This window comes from Macadamia integrifolia, chromosome 7 (assembly GCF_013358625.1).
Source record: "Macadamia integrifolia cultivar HAES 741 chromosome 7, SCU_Mint_v3, whole genome shotgun sequence".
Taxonomy (NCBI): Eukaryota; Viridiplantae; Streptophyta; class Magnoliopsida; order Proteales; family Proteaceae; genus Macadamia; species Macadamia integrifolia.
In genome coordinates this window covers 26139216-26163904 of record NC_056563.1, presented here as the reverse complement: position 1 = coordinate 26163904, position 24689 = coordinate 26139216, and the positions used below count along the sequence as shown (strand labels likewise).

The following is a 24689-nucleotide window of genomic DNA, read 5'->3' as shown; positions in this document are numbered from 1 at the left end:
CCACTTGTTTCTAAAAACAGAAAAACAAGTTTAACTTGTTTTTCCATTTCTGTTTCCAGACACAGAAATAAGCATAAATTTCTATTTTTGTTTCCAAAAACAAGTAAAACAAAGTAGAAAAATCAAACAATTTTTAGGGTGTTTTCCATTTCTAAGTACAGAAAAACGAAAAAACTGTTTCTAGAAACAAAATCAAACAGGCCCTTAGCAAACCATTTCCGTCAGCCAAACGTTTGAAGTCAATTTTTTGAAGTTACATTGTTACGTATACATACAAATAGCTCTGGTTGCGGGTGATTCAAACAACTACTATCTCAAAAACCTAAAAATTTTAAAGGGAAAAAAAAAATTAAAAATAATCAGAAAATAATCTTGACAAAAAAGGGATACAGCAAGAGAAGCAAATTCCCTGTAAACTGAACTTTAAGCCAATATTCATGTACAAAATGGAAACACCAACCCCCCCCCCCCCCCTCTTTCCCCTCCCCCCCCACCCCCAACCAACCAAAAAAAGAAAAAAGAAAAAGCAATACTACCAAGGAATTACTGAAAAATACATGTACCAGTTCAATAAAAAAAAAACACACATCTAGCAGTGCCAGCTATGGATTTGCAAACCCAACCAGAAAAATAAAATGGGGGTTTTGTTAAAAAGCTGTAAACCAAAATAAACAATCCCCTTGTGTACAACCAATAAGATTATCAGTTCAAGGAGCAGAAGCAATATGGATGTTGGATATGCTAGGGAACAGTATCGCTGCACTTTCACCAGCAGTGCTAACCTGGTATTCCTTACAATTCTCAGGCAACATTTGTTTGGATCCTGGATCTGGTCAGCATCATTCTGAACTTGGTCGATAATAGCAGGCTCCTGGTTGGAGGTAAGAGAAGAGCTGGTACAAATGTCTTAAGGTTTTACTTCAGATATCTTGGCACCAAGTATCTTACTGTAGAAACTCCATGACGGATTCTTGCATGTGATAGCACCTTGACCATATGGATGTTCCTTAACATATTTCTGCACATCTTCAGCCATAGATAATCCTTCCAGATAAACTCGAAGATCACCTCCCGTGCCTGTCATGAACGAAACATGAATTTTCTGCCTTTTCATAGGACCAACCGACCAAGACAAGAGAGTATTCCCAAATATTCATTAAAATGGACAACAGCACCCAGCAGGTAGGCTTGTTGCCCATGCAGGGGGTGGCTCCTGGCCAGCTGATTGGTCAAAAACATATACACACTGACAATCTAATGCCAAGAATTCCTAACCGTCAATAACTCAATTCTCATATGTTTCGGCATCAGTTTCCAAACCCTTCAAAAATATGTTCTAGTCTATTCTCTGTTTCCAGATCAACTCATTATCACTGTGAATGCTAAAACTGCCCTTCCTTTTATCTGGTTACTATTTACTCTATGATATTCCTCACAAGTTCTATCGCGAATAATGTGTTAATTGATTTTCATTCTACTAAAAAGGGGGGGGGGGTGAGTAGAGTAATTTGATACCTACCAGTCATCTCCTTGCATTTGAAATGATGCCCCTATTATTGGGTCAATACTTACCAAAATGCATTAGTTGTATGAAAAATAAAATTTGCACATGCCATTTGTAACAGTATTAATCCCAACAAACCAGCAACAGCACAAAGAAGAAGAGAGAGAAAAGTCACTGGAAGTGGAACAAGCATTCTGCAGGTTGAAGAGAAGCAGAGTCGGTGAGGTCTCAGCACTCACCTCTTGTCCAATATAATTAAGAGTTACAATAACAATACGAAATGCACTCAAATAAAAAAAAGGAAACATAAGCCACCTACAGTATTATCTAAAACAGAATTACAAGGACAAACGGCCAAGCCATATTGTATATGCAATATTGACACATGAGAATTGTACAAGACTCATATGTACCCATACACCTTACAACTTAAATCGATAGGTATAGGTACACTATAGCACCCCACCTCAAGCTGGAGCATATAGGTCACGCATGCCCAGCTTGAAACAATTCCTCCGGAAGGCAAACCCAAACAGAGGCTTGGTAAACATATCACCAAGCTGATCAGAAAAGGGAACAAATGGTGTGATGATTAGGTTTTTTTTTTTTTTTTTGGGTGAATAAAAAATTCATTGACCAAGAGGAAAAAAAGAATACAACAACTCCCAAAGGGGGAGAGAAAAAGCAAAAAAAAAATCCCTCAAGAGACAAAAGAGGGAGTCCGAAGCAAAGAGGGGGAGTCCCGAAGACAAAATGATATGAAGATTCCTAGGAGAGGCAATACAAGTAGAAAAAACACCAGAAATATTTCCTTTGACATCAAAAGAGATGGATTCCCAAATCTGCCTCAAAGGGCGAGATTTGGAAGTCCATTTCCTTAGGTTGCCCTCCATCCAAATCTGGTTAATGATGGCATAGAATGCAATCTTGCTTATAGAATCACAGACTGTAGACCTGGCGCAAGTCATGTAGATCCAAATCCATTCCCTTTGAAAGAGGAGAATCCTTCTACTTCTAAGCCAAAACTTTGCAAGGACACCTTTCCATACAGAGGAATAAAGGGGGCAGTCGAAAAGTAAGTGGTTTATATCTTCCGGCTTTGATCCACAAAGAGCGCACAAGGTTGAGACCGAAATCTGACGGAGGATGAGGAACGACTACGTTGGGAGGAAGTTGGAAAGGACTCGCCAGATAATGAAGCTATGACGAGGAATGTGACATTTGAACCAAATAACCTTGTGCCAAGGAGAGAAGATCCCCCTAGTTATAACATAATCCCAGACCGCTTTTTTTTCAGCCAAAGAGGCTTGAGGAGGCAAGGGCCCAAATAGTAGTCACTCTTCTTTGTTGAGAGCTGAAAATGGAGGGCAAGGAGTTCCAAACAGCAGTGAGTAGAGGAAAGTCTGTGGCAGGAGGAGACCAAGAACCCAGGGACATGACATCTATAACCGTGGAATGCTTGGAAAGCCCTGAATTGTAAATGGCTCTGGCACTTACAACATGAAGAAGAATTCCCAAAGGATGCCAATGATCAAGCCAAAGAGAGGTGGATGTGCCATCTACAATCTGGGTAGAGATGGCCCCAATAACAGCTGATCTAAGAGACAAGAACTTGCGCCAAACGCAAGAAGCATCAAATGAAGTTGTGGCTGTCCAGATGGAGTCTGAGCGGTGGAGCCTCGAGTACACCCAGTCAACTCAGATACTTTTCTTTTTTGTGACCAACTTCCAGATCAGCTTAGTAATACCAGCAGTGTCAACATCCTTGATACGTCTTAGACCAAGACCATCCTCTGATTTTGGGAGGCAGATGGCTGCCCAACTCAAAGGCCGAAGAAATTTGGAGTTGGAGCATTTCCAAAGAAAAACAGCCATAAGGGACTCAAGCTTAGAGATGCTGGAAGAGGGAAGCCCATAAATACCAGACCAATAATATAAGACTTAAAGAACTGATCTTACGAGTTCCACCTTGCCCGCATAAAAGCTTGCCTTTCCATAACTGAAGTCGTTTCTAATATTGTCAAGCAGGGGGTACAATGATGAGCAGAGAGTCTTCATAGAATCAAAGGCAGCCCCAAATATTTGATTGGGAGATGGCCAAGGGAGAACCCAATCTTGTTGAGGAGAGTAGCTTTGTCAAAGTTAGAAACCCCTGCCAGGAAGATAAAGGATTTCCCCAGATTGATACGAAGCCCAGACATGGCTTCAAAGTCTTGCAAGCAATACATAATAGACTCCAAAAAGAAATGTCGGCTTTGGAGAAGATCATCAAATAATCAGCAAAAGCAAGGTGAGAAAGCTTGAGAGCCTTACATTTAGGAATTGGCGAGATGAGCTGCTGATCTATATGAATCATGATACTCCAAGACAAAACTTCCAAGGCCAAAGAGGAGATATAAGGTGATAAAGGGCAACCTTGTCGGATTCCAAGGCCAGAGAGAAGATAATCAGTTTAATTCATTACAGCATTCCGCACAAAATGAAAAACTACCTCGATATGCTTCGTCCTCTTGGTTCTTGCGATGTAGGTAGCAGCTTGATTGTCACAACACATCTTCACAGGATGACGAACAAGAAATCCCAACTCTTGAAGAAGGGAACGTAACTTTAACTCAACAGTAGCATACTGTAGAAACGCAACCCTAAAACGATGCAGAAGATAATGAAAAAACAAAACAAACAATGCACACGGATTTTACAAGGTTCAGCAAGGTATCCTACATCTTTGGTGAGATGAGATCCTGCTTCACTATCAATGGAGAATAGGGTTACAGCGTTCGTCCTCACACCTCTCAGTATTACTTGCATTTCAGAGAAAGAAACCCTCGCTACAAATATATAGAAGGACCGCCATCCTGCCTGTCGAGGTGTTGCACCAGTACTCCCTAGATTAAACTCTGACGGAATACAAGACATCGTACACCAACAATCTCCACCTTGGCTTGAATTTTGTCGAGCCTCTTGTAAAGATAACCTGTAGACGTCTTCATCCCCGTACCTCATAAGAGGTACAAACCCACACCTATTTGGTGCATCCCTCATCTTCAACAGTGAGTAATATTAATCAAGTCCAAACAGGACTCGAACTTCTTTGTAATAACTAGCTTGTAAACATATCTGCAGGATTGAGATCTATATGAATTTTTCTCAAGTGAATACTGCCCTCTGACACAAGCTCCCTAATCTTGTGAAATCTCACATCAATATGCTTTTTCCTTGTATGAAACACCTGATTCTTTACAAGATGTATAGCACTCTGACTGTCACAATGTAACACTATATCTCCTTACTCCAACCCCAACTCACGAACCAAACCAATCCAGCCAACCAGACTCCTTCCTTGGCAGCCTCAACTACCACCATGTACTCTGCCTCTGTAGTGGACAATGCAATTGTAGACTGAAGCATCGCCCTCCATGATATAGGTCCACCAGCCAATGTAAATACATACCCTGTAGTAGACCTCTTGTCTAAATCACCAGCATAGTCGGAATCAAAATAACCTGCCAATTCTATGAAACTTCCCTTGCCACTGAACATAACACCTATATCTTTTGTCTTGCTCAAATATTTGAATCCACTTAATTGCATTCCAATGCTCCTTCCCTGGATTACTCATGTATCTGCTAACACTAATTGCATGAGACAAAACCGGCTTGCTACAAACCATAGCATACATGAAACTCCCAATTGTGCTAGCATAAGGGACCTAAGACATCTGCTCCACCTCCTCATGTGTTGTAGGGCATTCCCTTTCAGATAACTTAAAGTGGCAAGCTAACGGAGTGCTAACCGGCTTAGCATTTCCATATTGAAACGCTCTAGCACCTTTTCAATATACCTCTTCTGAGTTATCCAAAGTTTGTCTGCATTTCTATCTCTAAGGATTTCCATGCCAAGGATCTTCTTAACAGCACCAAGATCCTTCATCTCAAATTCAACACTCAACAAAGACTTCAAAGAGACTATCATGTTTATTCTTTGTAGCAATGATTATATCAACATAAAGCATCAACAAAATAATAGAATTATCACTTGACACTATAATAAACACAACTACCATACTCACTTCTTGTGTAGCCAATCTTTATCATATGGGAATCAAAGCGCTTGTACCACTGCCTAGGAGATTGTTTAAGACCATAAAACGACCTCTTAAGCAAACAAACATGATCTTCCTTTCCCTGCACCTTGAAACCTTCAGGCTGCTCCATGTAAATCTGTTCCTCCAAGTCACCATGAAGAAATGCAGTCTTCATAACAAGTTGTTCAAGCTCTAAATCATACATGGCCACCAAAGCAAGTAGTGCCCTGATTGAAGTGTGTTTCACCACTAGAGAGAATAATTTATTGTAGTTTATCCCCTCATGTGCATAGCCCTTAGCTACAAGTCTGGCCTTATACCTTTCACGCTCCTCAGATGCTACCTCTTTCTTACGAAAGACCCATTTATACCCAATGATTTTTCTTCCTTTGGGTTTTTCCACAATCTCCCAAGTCTTGTTCTTCTACAGAGACTCCATTTCCTCCATCATAGCTGCCATCCATTTATCATGTTATGCATCACTCAAAGCATCATGGTAAGAAGATGGATCACCTGCACCTACAGTGAGGGCATAGGCAACCATGCCCTCAAACCCGCATCTCACAGGTGCTTTGTGAGTACGCTTCCCTTTACCCTTTGCTACAGTATAAGAAACTTATACTGCTTCCTATTGTCATGGTAAGTCACTGGATGACTCATTTTCTCTTGTTTCTGACTCACCTAACTCGACCTGCACTGTAGAACCTTCTTTATTTTTACTAGCTGTTTGTGAATTACATTTTGACTTCACGATATAAAACTCATCAAACACGTCCCTGCTAATCACAACTTTCTGTGAACTTGGATCCCATAACTTGAATCCCTTTACGCCTTTCTTAAACCCAAGAAAGATGCACTGCTTAGACTTTGAGTCTAACTTGGAACGCTACTCACTCTCAACATGTGCATAAGCTGGACAACCAAATATTTTTAGAATAGAATAATCTACTGGTTTTCCTGTCCATACCTCTTCAGGAATTTTACAATCAATCGCCTTTAATGGAGACCTATTGATGAGGAAACATGCCATATTCACTGCTTCTGCCCAAAATCTCTTGCTCAACCTTGCATTCAGCCTCATACTCCGAGCTCTTTCTAGAAGTGTTATGTTCATCCTTTCAACTACACCATTTTGCTGTGGTCTTTGGAACCGTGAAGTGCCGTGTAATCCCTTCAGCTTTACACAACTCTAGAAACGGCTTGTATGTATACTCCCCTCCATTATCTGTTCTCAAGTACTTAATTTTCTTTCCTGTCTTCCTTTCTACCTCAACCTTCCATTCCTTAAATTTAGTGAACACCTCACTTTTATGTTTCATGAAGTTGATCCAAACTTTCCTTGAGTAATCATCAACAAAGGTCACGAAGTTTTCTACCCCACCTTTAGATTTTGTTATTGAAGGACCTCATACATCGTTGTGTACATAATCAAGCACCCCTTTACTCTTATGTTTTGCAGTTTTGAAACTAACCTTGCACTGTTTCCCGAACACACAATACTTACAGAAGTTCAGTTTACAAGTTTTCACTCCCTTCCACAGTTTTCTTTTATGAAGCTCCATCAATCCTCTTTCTCCCATATGCCCCAGAAATGTATCATCTGTATCAAATCTTGCATCTGTAGTCACAGATGCTCCACCTATAACAGTGCTCTCTATGAGTCTGTATAGGTTTCTTGTTAGTTATCCCTTCATGACAACCATAACACCCTTAATAACTTTGAGAACTCCACCTTCTGCTATGTACTTGCAGCCATTTGAATCAAGTGCCCCCAAAGATACTAAGTTTTTCTTTAATTCTGGTACATGTCTCACATCTACTAAAGTTCTTACTATCCCATCAAACATCTTGATTTTGCCAGTGCCTATCCCAATGGTCTTGCATACAGCATCATTCCCCATTAGGACGGACCCATTATATGGTTGATATGTATCAAACCAATCCTTATGTGGACATATGTGATATAAACATCCAGAATCTAAAATCCAATAATCAAAATGTTGATTTTTACCTGATGATATAGAGAGTACATCTCCATCATCTCTATCTGAACTATCAGTCACGCTAGCTTCCTCAGATGCCTTGTCTACACCTTTCTTCTTCAAGTCCGCCTTCCTCTACAAGCACTCTCTTCAGATGACCTTCCTTCTTACAATAATAACAAAACACCTTTGTTTTTGCCCCTTTTGATTTCGATAGACTCTTCCCAGATCCCTTTTGATTTGATCTCCCTCTTTCCTGCTCCTTGTCACCTCCAAAAAGACATTCTCCTTGAAATTTCGTACTACTGTCCTTCTTCCTTGTATCATTGAACATGAGGGCAACAGCGACTTCATCCATCTCAAGGGTCTCCTTCCCATACATGAGAGTCATTACCAGGTGATCATATGATTCTGGGAGCGATGACAACAACAGTATCGCCATGTCTTCATCCTCGATCTTAACCTCCAGGTTTGCAAGTTTACTTACGATCTGATTGAACATATTAAGATGCTCTAATAGATCCGTACCTTCCTCCATCTGTAGAGAATACAATTGTTTTTTTACGAACAATTTGTTTGTTAAAGACTTCGTCATGTAGATGCTTTCAAATTTCGCCCATAACTGCGGTGCAGATTCGATACCCACAACATATTGTAGGGCATCATCAGAAAGATTCAATCGAATAACACTTACCGCCTTTTCCTCCATCTCCTCCCAATCTTCGTCAGTAATTTTTTGTAGGTTTCTTTTACTACCCCAACAATGTTTTCGCCAAACCCTATTGTATCAGAAGATCCTTCATCCTTTGACGCCAGAGGGTGAAATTGTTCTTCCCATTGAACCACTCGATATCATACTTGATATTCGATCCCTTCCCTACCATCATGATAATAAACCCTAGAAAACGGAAACTTAGAGCTTTGATACCAATTTGTAGAAACGCAACCCTAAAACGATGCAGAAGATAATGGAAAAACATAACAAACAATGCACACGTATTTTACGAGGTTCGGCAAGGTTGCCTACGTCCCCGGTGAGATGAGATCCTGCTTCACTATCAATGGAGAATAGGGTTACAACGCTCATCCTCACACCTCTCAGTATTGCTTACATTTCAGAGAAAAAAAACCCTCGTTGGATTAAACTCTGACGGAATACAAGACATCGTACACCAGCCCAAGTCATAGTTCAATACTTAGCCTTTGCACTTGATCAAGCTACAGCAGTTTGCTTCTTGCTATGCCAAGTGACTAGATTACCATCAAAGTGCAAAATCGAATAATAGATCTCTTGTCACCATCAGCACCAGCCCAAGTCAACATTAGAATACCCTACCAAATCAACATTATGATGACGCCTATAAATGAGCCCCTTTCCTAGTGCCCCTTTAGGATACTTCAAGATCCGATAAGCTTCCTCCCAGTGGACCTTCGATGACAGCATAAACTGACTAACGATCCCAACTGCAAAGAATACGTCAAGTCAAGTCATAGTCAAATAAATCAAGTTCCCCATCAATCTTCTATATCAGGGTTGATCACCAAAATCTTCACTATCGGTAGTGCCAAATTTCTGATGAGGATCCATAGGTGTATCAACTGGCTTAAAGGCAAGCATACTAGTTTTAGATAATAGGTTTAACACATACTTTCGTTGTGAGAGACTAATTCCTTACTTCGTATAGCTTCAATGCCAAGAAAATATTGGAGGTATCCAAATCTTCCATTTGAAAATGTTGATGTAAAAAAAACTTCACTTCAGTAATTTGGATTCATCATTTCTAGAAATTATAATGTCGTCAACATAAACGACCAATATGAGCACCTTAGATCCCTGTTGACGAACAAACACATAATGATAAAAAAATAGCACTGAAAACCCACAACGAGTGACTATAGAGCTGAACTTGTAGAACCAAGCTCTAGGGGATTGTTTTAAACAATAGATGGCCTTCTGTAACTTGCAAACTCTGGCTGAATTCTTCCCTTGAGAACCATACACTAGAGGTTGCTCCAAATACACCTCCTCAACAAGATCAACATAAAGAAAAGTGAGAAGTCTTCTTTTACATATTTTTAATATCCCTTTTTTCCCTCAAAGAATGAAACTTTTCCACCTTTGGGATCATCTCTTCGCTTGTCTTCGTCTGCTGAGATAAGTTTGCTATTACCCAATCTCATCTCAAGTCGGACCTCTATAATCCTTCTCTTGCTCAACTCTCCTCCTTGCTTGCTCAGGAAGAGAGCTTCTTTAAGCAAAAGTCCCGCATCAGGTGGCTTGAACTTGGCGACTCCAACTCAGCGTACTTTCACAAATCTCTCAAAGCTAGAACCAATTCCAATTCCATTCCCCACCTTCTGAACTCTAATGGTTCCACCCTTCTCAAGGCTAAGGCTACTTCTTACTTCAGAAACATCTTCTATCCTCTCCCCTCCTCCCCCAAATTTGTCCCTCCTAATCTCCTCCCCTCCTTAGTGCCATCCCCGCTAACTCTGAAATTCATGTTTGTTATTTATTCCCACAAGACCAATAAAACCCCTGGCCCCGATGGCTTTAGCTAGGGTTTTTTCTCCTGTTGGGAGATCATCGGGGATAACCTCATCTCTACTGTCAAAAGCTTCAACCCCTCCCAAGTCAAGGGGATCAATCGTACTTTCCTCTACCTCATCCTGAAGAAGGATGGCGCCTCCTCCAAATCTGACTTTAGACCCATCTCCCTATACAACCTCCTTTACAAATTCATCGCCAAAATTCTTGCCACTCATATCTAGGGAGCTGTTGACTCCCTTTGTCAGCCCCAATCAGTCTACCTTCATTGTTGGCAGAAGCATTGCTGACAACATCATCCTCTGCCATGAAATTGTTCAGGGTTTTGGCAGGAAATCCCACTCTCCTTCTGCCCTCCTTAAGATCGACATCCATAAAGCCTTTGACTCCATCAGATGGGACTTCATCTATCGTGTCCTACTACCCATGTGCTTCCCCCTTCCCTTCGTCAATTGGATTTATTCCTACATCTCTTCCCCTCTCTCTGTCCTTGTCAATGGCTCCCCAGCTAGATTCTTCGCCTCTTCCGTGTGTATTAGATAAGGATGCCCCCTCTCTCCTCTTCTCCCTTGCTTTTGATGTCGTCTCCAGATCCATCCATTCCCATACTGACAATTTGCTCATTTCCCTAATTCCTAAATACAAATCTATCAACCTCACCCATCTTGCTTTTGCTGATGATCTTATGATCTCTCCAAAACTGACCCCCGTTCCATTGAAACCATTCTCTCCTCCCTTCGCTTCTTTGAATCCATCTCTGGTCTCCGGATTAATCTCCTTAAATCCAACATCTTCCTCTCAGGCGTCTATGGTGACATCAAAGCCCGCGTCCTCAATCTCACTAGTTTCTCCCTTGGCACCTTACCAGTCAAGTACTTGGGCCTCCCTCTCAGCTCTAGGCTGACTGCCCATCACTGCTCCCCTATGCTAGACAACATCTGCAAAAGACTTAAACTCTGGAAGGAAAGCTCCTCTAGTATATATGTCACTCGGATCATATTTGTCCTCCTATCCTACTACATCTATTGGTCTGGCATCTTTGGCCTCCCCAAGGCCACCATCAAGGCCATAAAGTCCCTTTCTTGCTCCTTTCTCCAGAAGGGCGAGGAATTCTCCATTCCATCCACTGGTCCTCTATCTGCCTCCCCAAAGCCAAGGGAGGTCTTGGTCTCAGAAGGATCAAAGATGGGTATTCTTAAGCTCATCTAGAAGATTGCTTCCAAGCACAACATTTGGGTCTCTTGGGTCTACTCCTTTCTCCTCCGCAAGGATTCCCTGTGAAGGGTCCCCCTCGCTAATGATGCCTCCTAGGTGTGGCGTAAAATCCTCCAGGCTAGGCCCCTTGCCATATAGTCAAATCACTATAGGATCGGCAATGGTCATTCCACCTCTCTTTGGCTGAACAACTGGCACCCTTCAAGTGTTCTCTTTCTCCAAGTGGGGCCTAGAATTATGTACTCTTCCGGCCTTCCCAAAGACTCCCCAGTCTCTTCCATTATCGCCAATGACTCTTGGTATCTACCCACCACCCCCAACCCTCTTCTCCCTTGCTGCTCCTCCCTCCCCTCCTCCCCTCTTCCCCTGGGGAAGATAGAACAATCTTGTCTCCTTCCTCCTCTGGAATCTTGTCCTCCTCTGTTTGGCATCTCGTTCGTCCACATGGCACTCCATGCCCCTGACACAAAATCACTCGGTTTAGATTCCACATCCCTCACCACAGCTTCACCATTTAGAGAGCTCTCTCCAACTGTCTTCCGACCCTAGCTTTTCTCATTCACCGCCAGTCCCCACTTGTTGCCTTTGTTGGAATGGCTCTGAAGATACAAACCACCTCTTTTTCTAGTGCCCCCTTTCTTCTATTATCTGGAAAAAAAAGTCCTTGCTCACTGCTGGCCTTCCAAAAGATCACCCCTTCCCCTCTCCCAAGAATCGATTTGGTTTGACATGGGTAAGATCATCTACAACATTGCTAGCAAACTTGCCTTCGGAGCGGCTATTAACCACATTTGAATGGAGTAAAACCTCCGTGAATGGACTTCCAATTCCAGGTCTTTTAACATGATTTGGAATGACATCTACTTTGAGATCTCCTCCAAACTCTCTCTTATGCCTCCCATTCGGGTTGCCAGGTCCCCTAGGAACATCCATATTGTCTCCTATTGGGGCCTCCCCCCTTCCATTTTGTCTTGCCCCTCTCCTTCTGAGATGTACCATCTTTTTTTATTAAGCTTTTTCTTTCTTTGCCCTTAGGGGTTGTATTTCCACCACCCTTTTTTCTCCCTCCTTGGTAATGAATTTCTTATTCACCAGAAAAAAAATCTCCGCTCCCAAACCCCCATGGCCCTTTCCTAACCCCCTATATCCCTTTCTCCTTTGGCAGGTTCCACCGCCGGAATCCTCTCCCTCAACCCCAAACCTCCACTAACCCCTCTTCTCCTGATCCTCCTCCCTCCCCAACCTCTCCTTCCAGACCTTCTTCCCCTTTAAAAACTTGGAAATATGTCGTCTCCTCCAACTCCCACCCCTCTCGTATTGGCCTCCCCTTAACCTTCATTCCCCCTACCCTTTACAATGAAGCTCTGGTGGGGTTCTGCCCTGGAGGTCTCCCCAACTCCGAGATTGCAAAATGGAAATATTGCCTCATAGGGCCTTTCCTTGGAAGCAGGCCCTCTTTTCCAATCATGAAAGGTTCTCTCTCAACAATGGCAAACTTCTAGCATGCTCATATGTTCCTCCTTGATAACGGCATTTTCATTTTTAACTTCTTAAATGAAGAATAAAAGAACGCTGCCCTTGAAGGCAGCCCTTGGCTCGTTGGAAAAAAACCTATCTTCCTTGGACAATGGGACCGACATCTCTCCCTCAACAAGGTGGATAACAAAACTATTCTAGTCTGGATCTCCACGCCAATCCTTCCCCTTCACTACTGATGTGCCCAGGGTCTTAGCATCATTGCTTCAGTCCTTAGCAAGCCTTTGTATTCCAACCACACAACTCGGATCCAAGACAGCCTGGCACTAGCGAGAATCTACATTGCACTATCAGCAGATGTCCCCCTGCCTTAGTGGCTATCCATGATGAAGGGTTTCCTTTCTCCCACGTGATTCACTATGAATGGATGCTTCCCATATACAACATCTGCAAATCTTTTGGCCACATGACCTCCGCCTGCGCCCCTACTGGCCAACTTGAAGCTCACAAATCCAAAGATTTGAACGAAGACATCAATCTCCTGAACATGATGAAGCTCATAAGGCCCATGGCATCCCCAAAGGGAGCAAGAACCGCCAGAATGTTCGTCGGAATTGTAGCCTTATGGTTGACCCTCGTCCCGATGAAGATCACTCTTCACCAAATGCCAGGCCATCCACCATTGGACCGATGGATCTTACGCTTTGCCCTCCTATCCAATCCCTCTTCTAGCTCTAACGACAGCTCTTTGTCGCCTCAATCCCATTGTTCCGATGCAACAGAAGTTAATTTTTCCATTTCAGGCACCTTTGTTATTGATCTCCTTTCTTCCTCGCCTATCACTTTGGTTGATACTCTACTAATTTCCTCTTTTGTTTTGCTTTTGTGGCCCTACCCTCCTGCTGCTATGGCTTCTCCTTTTGTTAACCCAAATGACTCGTTTTTTCTCTCTAACCCAAACGTATCTCTCCCCCTTCTCCTCCCTATTCCTTCTGTCAAACACTTTCCCTTTACTTGGTTCTATCCCATCCCAATTCTCTTCTAACTGTCCCCACCAACCAACCCTACCAGCTTACCCTCCTCTTACTCTCAACCCGACAACCCACCTAGCTTCCACTAATCCTCCCAACTAGACTACCTTAACCCATCATACCATTGACCTCAGCCCAACCATCCTCTTTACAACCCTTACTTGTCACCTCCTTAGAGCTCCGTCTCTCCCGCCTGCTTATTTCTCTTCAATTGAGCCTGGCCTTCCACCTAGCCCCCCAGCTCTGCCATGGCTCCTTTCTCCTTGGAAGGCGACACCTTCGACTCTTGCCAGCATGCCTCTACCTGACCATCTTTTGGGTTCTCCCATGCATCGCTCCCCACTTGGCCTTCCGCCAGACCCCTATGCTTCGTTATCCCCCACCTTGGAAGGTGTCATCTTCGACCCGCTTGCCAGCTCTCTCTCGATCACCTCCTTCAATAGTGTTTGATCTGCCTCAGTCCATCGCTACCCTGTTGCCGCTGTCACTCCCCGCCCTGGCCTTCTACCAAGCCCTATTGCTGTTGCCAATGCCATTCTTTACCATGGCCTTCTACCAGGCACTACTTACCACCCTCGTGTTGTTGTTGATGTCCCTTGTCCTGGCCTTCTGCCAGGGCCCGATGCCACTGCCGCCTCTAATCCCGAAATTCCGCCAGGCCCTGCTACTATTGTTGAGTCTTCAACTGGCAACCTGCAAGGCCCCGACATAGTCAAAGACCCTCCGCATCTCAGGCCCCTCCTGAGCACAGCCTAGAAGCTCCTAGCCCCATTATGGGGGCTTCTTCTTTGGACTCTCTCTGGTCCAGTCTTTCCTACTTGGATCTTGATCCTTATAGGCCTTCTATCAAGGCTTCCCTTGTTGTTACCCCAAAGAAGATGACCAAGTCTGCCATATCTACTCCTCTCCCAAGGGAAATGACAAGGTTGCGCACCTCAAAGCTCCCCAACCTTCCCCATTAAAGGAATACAATCGTCGGTTAAGGCCAAAAACCCTCCCTACCCACCTTACCACTGGATTCTCTTATACATCTCTTCCCGCTTCTCTATCCTACTCAATGGTAGCCCTATGGGATACTTTTCTTCTTCGCCCGACATTTAGCAAGGTTGCCCTTTATCCCATTTCCTTTTCTCTCTTACTCTTAAGGTTCTCTACTGCCATCCAATCGTCCATTGACCAACACTTTAATTCTCCCATCCCCAAGCGCAAGAGCCTTATGCTCATCCACCTTGCTTTTGCAAATAACCTCATGATCTTCTCTAAAGTAGATGCTTCTTCCATCTCCAGCACCATGTCCTCCATTCGTCTTTTCAAATCCCTCTTTAGGCTTCGTATCAATCTCCTCAAATCTTATCTCTTCCTTTCTGGTGTCTCTAACGCCTGAAGAGATCAGCTTCTTGCCATCTTTGGTTTTTCACTAGGCTCTCTTCTCGTGAAATACCTGGGGCTGCCCCTGATCCCTTTCAGGCTCTCCTCTCACCATCGCTCCACCCTGCTTGATCTTATGAGGAAGAGGCTTCAGCTTTGGAAAGGCAAGCTTCTCACGTATGCTAGTCGACTGGTTCTCATCAAATCAGTCCTCCAATCTTTGTACCTCTATTGGTCAGTCATTTTCATTCTCTTCTGCACATTAAAAGCTATTGACTCCCTCTATTCCTTCCTCTCAAAAGGAACAGAATCTTCTAAATTCCTCCACCCCATGAGTGGATCAAAGGTTTGCAATCCCAAAGCGGAGGGTGGTTTAGGCCTCAGGCAAATAAAAGATAAATAAATCTGTTGGCATCTTGAAACTCATTTGGAAATTTGCCTCGAAGCATAACAGCCTTTGAGTTTTTGGGATCTATTCCTCCCTTCTAAAAAATGATTCTCTTTGGACTACTTCCCCCTCCTCGGATGCCTTTTGGATCTGGTCAAATCCTTAGCTCTAGGCCTTCTACCCTGCGCACAATGTCCTACGTTATTGGAGATGGGTCCTCCACCTCACTTTGGATGTGCCCTTGGCATCCCTCTGGTATTCTGCTTTCTCTGATCTCTCCTAGATCTATTTACTACTCTAGTTTGAGTAGATCGGCCACTGCAACCTCCATTCTTTCGGCTAATTGGTAGTCCCCACCATCCCCCCTCCCCTTGCTGATCTCTGGTCCTCCCTTCCCCCTATCCCTCCTGGCCATCACTATAGAGAAGATAAGGTTATTTGGCTTCCCTCTCCCAAGAATCATTCTCCTTTGCCTCCGATTGGGATTTCATCCATTCTAAAGGGCCCCCTGTGCCTTGGCACAAGACTATCTAGTTCAAAGGTCATATTCCACATCATAGCTTTGCAGCTTGGTGAGCTCTCTCTCCAACTAACTCCCCACCCAATCTTTTCTCATCTACCGGCATATCCAAGTCCCCCCCTCTTGTTGTCTCTGCTGGAATGGCACCAAATATGTTGATCATCTCTTCTTCACTTGCCCCTATGCCTCCTTTGTTTGGAAGAGGGTCCTCAGCTCCTACTGGCCATCCCATATGAGAATCCTTCCTTTGACTAGAAAATGGATCTCGATTGACATGACTTTAGGTGGGCCTACCATCTGTGATTCTATTGGGAAGCTTGCTTTCAGGGCCATAATCAGTCATATTTGAATGGGGCGTAATTTGTGTAGATGGACTTCCAACTCCCAGTCTTTTAACAAGATTTGGAGAGACATCTACTTCGGTGCCAGCTCCAAGCTTGGTTGCCTCCGTTAGTGTCCGGTTATTGACTCACCAAGGAACAAGCTTATTGATGTTTCCTGGGGCCTCCCTCCTCCAGCATCTCCCCCCCCCCTTTTTCTTTTGTATATTCCTTCATCTTTGGTAATGAATTTTATTTACTCACCCAAAAAAAAAAAACACAAAGAAAAGCATTTTTTATATCCATAAAGGCCAATCTAGGTTCACAATAAGAGATACAAGCACATAACAGAATTTAATCTTAAAATAGTCCACACCATATGGCTCTGTATACCCCTTCGCAACCAATAGGGTCTTGAGGCATTCAATAGATCCACCTGAGATTGCACTCGTTGGTGTACACCTAACGACAACGCACAAGATCTTTACTTGGAGGCAAATCCACTAGAATCTGTCTGACATGATAATAAGGCATCCATTTCCGTGTCAATTGCCACTTTTCAACCAAAATGAGAGAGGGGCTAATGGTGGGTTTTTTCAAATTGGAATGAGAGGATAAAGAACAGGAAAAATTATGTAATGGAGATAGAAGGTGAGAAATGGAAACAAAATTTTAATGTGATTAATCATGGATTTCAAAGTGTGAATACCTGTGCATAGAGCAACTGGTAAGTCAGGAGGAGGATCATCAGTAAGATCAGACCATGTGGAGGCAAAGCAAAGTCTGGAGACAACGTAGACAACATTGTCTTCTTTCACCATAACCTATAGGGGAGGAATAAGAGGCACAGGAGGAGGAGGATTTGCAAGAGGCGTGATAATAAGAAGAGGAGTATCATGATCAGCTTGCACCAGAAGGAGCAGGAGTAGTAGGAGAATAAAACGAAGTATTCTCAAAGAAAGTGACATCAACACTAAAATATTACCAATGGGCAATAGGATCATAACACTTATAACCTTTCTAGGTCAGAGAATAGCCTCAAAGTATACATTTAACCACTCAAGGAGACAGTTAATCAATGTGAGGGTACAAAATATGAACAAAAATACAACAAAAACCCGATAGGGAGAGGGATGGAAAATAAGGCGATGAGAAATAAAATGGAAAAAGGAGATCTGTTTGAAAAAACAAGGCGGCATCCGATTAATTAAATAGCATGCAATGAGAACATCACACCAAAAATGTTTTGGAACATGGATATGACAAAAAGAGAACGAGAAATATCAAGTAAGCATCCATTTTTCCATTCAGCCACCCCATTTTGTTGGGGGTGTATGAACAACTCATTTGATGAATCACACAAAAAAGCAGAAAGCTCACGTTGTGTATATTTAAGGGCATTATCAGATCGGAAAATCTCGATTAAAGTATCAAACTAGGACTTTATTTCATTATTAAAAAAAAAATTAATACAGACAAAAACTCGGAACGATCTTTTAACAAGTAAACCCGAGTCAGAAGGGAATTATTGTCCACAAAAAGTAACGAAGTAAGAAAATCCTAACCTATTTTTAACACGACATGGGCCCCAAATGTCAAAATGAACTGCGGACAATAAAGATGGACCCCTAAACACACTACGAAAGGGAAAAGAAGACCAGTGATGTTCCCCCAGCTCATAGGCTTCAAATCCAAGATGGGAGATAGACTTGCAACTTGGAACCATGTGCTGAAGCTTAGATGAAGATAGATGTCCCAGACAAACATGCCATTGAAACAGTGAAGGCCCACCAAGAGAAATAGTAGCATAGTAGAAGGTTCAGTGCCATTCAGGTAGTAGAGTCCAGCCCACTCAAACCCTCCACCTATTGTACTGCTTGTTTGAAGGCCATAAGAAACACAATAGGAAGGATAGAAGGTAACAGAATAGTAACAGAATAGTTAAGTGATTTAGTAAGTTGACTAACAGATAAAAGACACAACAGTAACTGGGAAACAACAGAGGGCACAGTCATGGATGAAGTAGGAGAGATTGAACCATAGCAACATTGGTGGAAGAGCCATTAGCAAGACTAATAGGTGTTACATCATTGACTTTGGATAACAAGGAAACCAATTCAGACTTACCAGTCATATGTGTAGAAGCACCAGAGTCAATAATCCAAGGAGTTGAAATGGTGGATGTGATGTATTTGAGTGGACTAAAGTGGTTGTGGACGTGGATGCAGAAGTTTCAAGTTGTTGGAGATGCCAGAGAATTTGATTGTAATCACCCCGAGGCACAAAAACAATGGAAGAAGCCCCAGATGCAGATTCAATAGCAATGTCACCAGAGGACACTCAGTAGAACTCTAAATGTTTAAAGTGTTTGCTAAATCATTTTCCCAGTCTGGTCGGCTGTGTTTGGCCCAGCAAGTGTTAATAGTGTTGTTGGACTTGCTGCAAAAAGAACACTCGCGAGAAGATTTATCATTGAACTGCCCACCTGTACCACGACCTTGCCAAGGCCACGGCCTCGACCAGCAAATAAGGCCGAGTTATCCTTAGGAGAAGGAGATGAATCAACTCTAAAAGGATTAGCTAGACAATGAATACGAGAAAATACTTCACTGAGCAAAGGCACCTTCTCTCTAGTTAGTAATTGACTTTTAACTAGTAGTCAAGAGAGAGACCGACCAAAAACTTGGCAACACAAAACTCAGCCCTTTGATTTTCAGCTACCTACAGATTAGTTGTAAGAGGTTTATGAATCTGGAGTACCTCAATAATACCTTGGTAAACATTGAAGTACTCATTCAATGACTTATCTCCCAATCTGAAATTCAACATTTTCTCATAAATTCATCCAAAAAAAAAAAAAAAAAACATTTTCTCATATAAATCTGGGAGTAGTGTTCTCCTGAGAGAAGCTTTCACGTAAATCTTCCTAGACACCCTTGGTGGTGGTATGGAACATTACATTAGCAGCAATGGAATGTTCAATATTGCACCATAACCATATCTTGATGGTGGAATTTTCATGCATCCAATCTTCATAAGCAGTTAGTGTGGCCGGGTCCTTAGGATCAGAGTAGGAGGGTGATTGGTAATGTATTTCATCGTTCGTTTGGCTTGGATGTATGCGTGCACAGCTTGAGCCACAATAGATAGAAACTCCAGAGAGTTTACTAGCAGTGATCTGAACTTGGACATTATCATTAGGGAGTTTAGGATCAGCCCTCTGAAACACAAAGAGATTAGGGACTGATAGCTAAAAGCAGAGAAGATGCACCCAAACAGAAACTGGTATTGACAAAAACCAACTGTAGTAGATGAACAGATCCAAAAACAGAAGGAAAAACCAATACAAACAGCAGGACGAACTAAAAACTGATAGAACAGTAGTAATAATATCTTTGGCATATGTATAGGTGAGAGAACAACAACAAAAAGAAATTAAAAAAAAAAATAAGAGAAAACTCAAGCTGAGATCTGGAAGTCAGATTATTGGATGGATAATGACTTGTGTCTAATATAACATCAGCCCTCTTTATTTATAATAACGGAGAGAAAGTTCTAGAGAATGACAAAGACCATTAAACCCCTTAGGGTCTGTTTGGCAACTGACACTTTCCCTAAAACCCATTATTACAACCCTCCCCCTTAAGATGGTGCATAGATATCACATGTGCCTAACTTGTAGATAATAGGATAAAACATCTTACTGCTAAAACCTTTAGTAAATAAATCAGCCAGTTGTTCACAACTGCAGAAAAACGGCACAGTGATTAGACCCATGTCTAGCTTCTCTTTGATGAAGTGTCTGTAAATCTCCACATGTTTGGTTCGATCATGTTGGACAAGGTAGTGAGCAATGCTAATGGCAGATTTGCTGTCACGAGAGAGTTGATAGGAAGAGTGGTAGCGACAACCAAATCCGTGAAAAGACCATGAAGCCACAGGAGCTCATAAATGCCATGAGCTATAGCATGGAACTCTGTTTTAGCACTTGAACAGGGAACCACAGCTTGCTTTTTGCTCCGCCATGTAATAAGGTTACCACCAACAAATGTGCAATAACCAGTAGTAGACCTGCGATCATCAGAGGAACCTGCCCAATCAAGATCTGTGAAGGCCTCCACCCTCAGGTGGTTGTGAGGAGAAAAAAGGATGCCATGTTCTGAGGCAGATTTCAAATAACGGAGAATACGTAGAACAGCTTCCATCTGTGTCGAGTAGGGATCATGCATGCATTATGCCATGTCAAGGCAAATATGAGAAAGATAAATCAAAAGTCCCACTAATCTTTGATACCTCCCCTTATCCACAGAATCACCATCCTTGCTACTTAAATGACCGTTAGCTTCAATAGGAGTATCTGCCGACTTGTACCCCAACATGTATGTCTCAAAAAGGTCTAGCACATATTACCGCTGTGACAAGTGAATCCCACGAGAAGCCCTGGCCACTTCATTGCCAAGGAAGTAATGAAGTTGTCCTAAATCTTTGATCTCAAATTCCTCACTCGAGTATCTCTACTAGATCATAACCAATAACAACAATATCTACATAGACTATCAAGATGACTATCTTCCCACCATATCTCTTAATGAACAGAGTGTGGTTAGCATTGCTCTGAGAGTAGCCTATAGCAATCATAGCCTTGTGAAAGAGCCTGAAGGCCCCGAACTAAGCACGAGGGGATTGCTTCAGTCCATATAGTGCCCGCTTCAGCTTGAATACCTTCATTTGGCTTTTGAAGCAAGTGAACCCAGGAAGAATGTCCATATATACTTCCTCCTCAAGTCCCACAAGGAGGAAAGCATTCTTCACATCTAGCTGTTGAAGATACCAATCTAAGTTTGCAGCACAAGACAAGATTACACGGATAGTGTTCATCTTGGCAACAAGAGCAAAGGTCTCCTGGTAGTCGATCCCATACATCTGAGTGAAGACCTTGGCAACTAATCTGGCCTTGTATCGATCTATTGTGCTATCAGCTCTCTGTTTCACTATAAAGACCCACTTATAACCAATTGTCTTCTTTTGTGAGGGAAGACACTATATCTAATGTGTCATTCTTCTTTAAAGCCTGCATCTCCTCAACCATAGTTGCTTGCCATATTGAGCTACACTCGCTTCCTGCCAGGTATGGGGAATAGATATAGAGGATAAAGAAGACACAAAGCTATAGTAGGATAGTGAAAGTGACTCATCGGAAACATTTTTAGCAATAGGATGCAAAGTGCAAGACCTAGTGCCTTTACAAACAACAATAGGTAACTTAAGAGAAGGATCAACCGAAGGGGAAAGAGAATTACCTGGGTCCAAGGGGACGACATCAAGCTAGAGAGGAGACAATTGGCATGATACCGTAGGTACTGGATGAGTGGTGTCCTGCGTCTGCTCTCTATGACTACAAGCACGCATCTCTGGTTGTAGGGTCAAAGGAATACCGGTAAGAATAACGAATTCAAGAGGCGGCACATCTTCCACAATGGAAGGAGACTCTCCCTGAAAAGGTGTCGTAGGATAGTAAGATGCAGATTTATGAAAGACCACATCCATAGTCACAAACCAAGATTGAGTGGGAGGATGAAAACATCGATAGCCTTTCTGAGTATGGGCATACCCAAAGAAAATACATTAAATACCTCGAGAATCACAATTCCCATAAGGATGATGATCCCGAGCATAGCAGACACTACCGAATATCTTGGGAGAAACAGGAAAGGCAACAGAACCCTGAAAAAGATCCAGAGGAGAGAGGAAGCTGAGAGCCTGAGAAGGCATTCGGCTGATTAGAAATGCGATGGTAAGAACCGCGTCACTCCAATATTGAGGAGGAACATGCACTTCAAACATAAGCGAGCGGGCTACCTCACAGAGGTGGTGGTTCTTCCTCTCAGCAATACCATTCTGAGCCGAAGTATCGACACAACTAGTTTAATGAATCATCCCATGGGTAGAAAGGTAGGCCTGAAGGACCCTTCGAAGTACTCACAACCATTATCACTGCAAAAGATCTTAATGGTAGCACTAAACTTAGTTTGAACCATTCGGTGAAACTACTGAAAGCAATGGAAGGTCTCGCACTTTGTTCGCATCATGTACACCCAAATAGACTGAGGATAACAGTCAATATAAAAGACAAACCACCGATAACCATTGATAGACACATAGCATGATGAACCCCAAATATTAGAATGTATCAATGAAAAAAGAGTGGCACTTTTTATTTCCAGAAACAGAATACATGATTTGAGTTTGTTTGGCCAATACAAATGCCTCACAAAAAATAAAAATTAACTCAAAAAGTACAATGCTTAAAAGAAGAAAAAACCTAGTTAATGTTCCCAATGGAGGGTGTCCTAACCGACGATGTCACTGTATTAACTCAAAGATGGACGGTTTGTCTGAAGGGCTTGACCACAGACTAACGCCGATCCATTATCAAGCAGATACAGACCACCACGCACTTTACCAGAGCCAACCGTTACCTCTGTCACTAGATCCTGAAAAACACAATGAGCTAGGAAAAATGTGACTTTGCAATTAAGACTAGAAGTAAGACTACTAATGGACAAAAGGTTAGTAGGAAAAAAAGGGAATATGCAAAACAATAGAAAGGGATAAGGAAGGGGTACAACTAATGGATCCCTTTCCCAAAATAGTGGAATAAGATCCATTAGCCAACTTAACGTCACCATTGCCAGGACAGGTAGTGTACTGAGAGAAAAGAAACAAGCAACTTGTCATATGATCGGAAGCCCCGAAATCTATAATCCAAAGAGTAGAAGGAACGGAAGTAATGCGTCCACAAAAGGAAACACCTAATCCAGAAGGGGTGGAGAAAGCAAAGCTCACAATGGCACGTGTAGAAGAGTCCGGACGTGTCAGAATGCGTCGAAGAGCAATAAGTTCATCAAAAGATAGCGAGGTAACTGGGGTGCTCAGTGCAAAGTCAGAATCTGGAGCCTCAGTATGGTTAGCCTAACCAGGATGGTTGGCCTAACTAGGAGTACCAACACGGTTCTTCCCTCTCCCTTTTCCAGATGCATCAGCAGGACGGCTATGAAGCTTCCAACATGCTCCCCAGTGTGACACTCCTTCCCACAGTAATCGCACTTCACTGGAACTCTTGGAGAGGGCCCACCAGATTGTGGGGCTACACTGAAGGGCTAAGTGCCAGAAGCAAGTGCAGATCTCTTAGCTGGAGTCGTAGTTTTTTGTGAGAGCATAGTGGAACGGTGCATGCCCTTAAGTTGGATCACAATATAGGCTTGATCCATGGTAGGAAAGGGAACTCATTTATAAAAGTTAGTGATGTCAGCGAGAGTGGTAGGAACATACTCCTCATAAAAGTCCAGCTCAGTCCATAGTGTACGTAGCTTATAACAGTACTCTGCCAATGTAAGTGTTCCCTGCCTCAGGTTATGAACTTTATGGCGTAGTTCAAAGACCTAAGCATCATTCCCAACCTGGGAAAAGATGTCATGGACAGACTTTCAAATCTTCACAGCGTAGCCACTAGACAGATGTGGCCACATGGAGTTTACAAGGCTATAACCAGAGAGTTGGCATACTCCCACTTGTCAATATCAGGGCTTGTGGTTGGATGCTTCATTGTGCCGGTAAGATACCCACAATAGCCACAGGACTTGATGGAGATGCATATAGAAGTAGTTTGTGCTATCAAGCATGATAGCACAAGGTGGGAAAGTAGGTAGAGTCGAGGTGTCTCTGCCAGTAGAAGCCGAAGAACTGGTAGATATGGTTGCTACTCAAGGGGGCTATACAAATTGAAGAGACACCAGCCGAAGATAGAGAAAGCACCAAAAAAAAAAAAAAAGGTTAGAAAACCCAAAAATCGATAAAGGGTGAAAACCCTGAGAGATCGATTATAGGGATAGCTCTGGAACAAAGACCTGAAATGAGAAAGTGGCTAGTATAGACCACTATAAGGATAAAGAGCACCAACCCCAACAAGCATCAAGACAATCGGAGCATCGAGCCAGGAAAAAGCACCGTAGCAAGGAAAAGTCAATTTCAAGGGAAAAACCCTAAAAATCGATAGAAAGGGAGCTGGTTCTCTGAGATCATTGTAGAAGAGAGTCTGAGAACCCTGGAGAATGGACTGATGGAGGCTAGTTTAGTGGTTTAAGTAGCTCCCACCGAGAGAGAGAAGCAGATGAAGAGAGATGGAGGGAGGCACGAGGATAGAGAAAACAAGAAAGAGAGAAAGAGATGGAGAAGAAGGAGAAGAAGGAGAGC

At 42.8% G+C, this 24689-nt stretch overlaps 1 protein-coding gene across 7 annotated transcripts in view; it reads right to left on the bottom strand.

The window, feature by feature from the left end:
- Positions 1-513: 513 nt before the first annotated feature.
- Positions 514-24689, bottom strand: part of LOC122083472 (WD repeat-containing protein 87-like) — a 92720-nt gene continuing 68544 nt past the window's right edge. For all 7 annotated transcript variants that reach the window (XM_042651298.1, XM_042651292.1, XM_042651295.1 and 4 more), the window contains one exon: positions 514-1077. In XM_042651298.1, coding sequence (XP_042507232.1) covers positions 916-1077 — 162 coding nt within the window. In that variant the 3' untranslated portion in view covers positions 514-915. The remainder of the gene's footprint in view (positions 1078-24689) is intronic.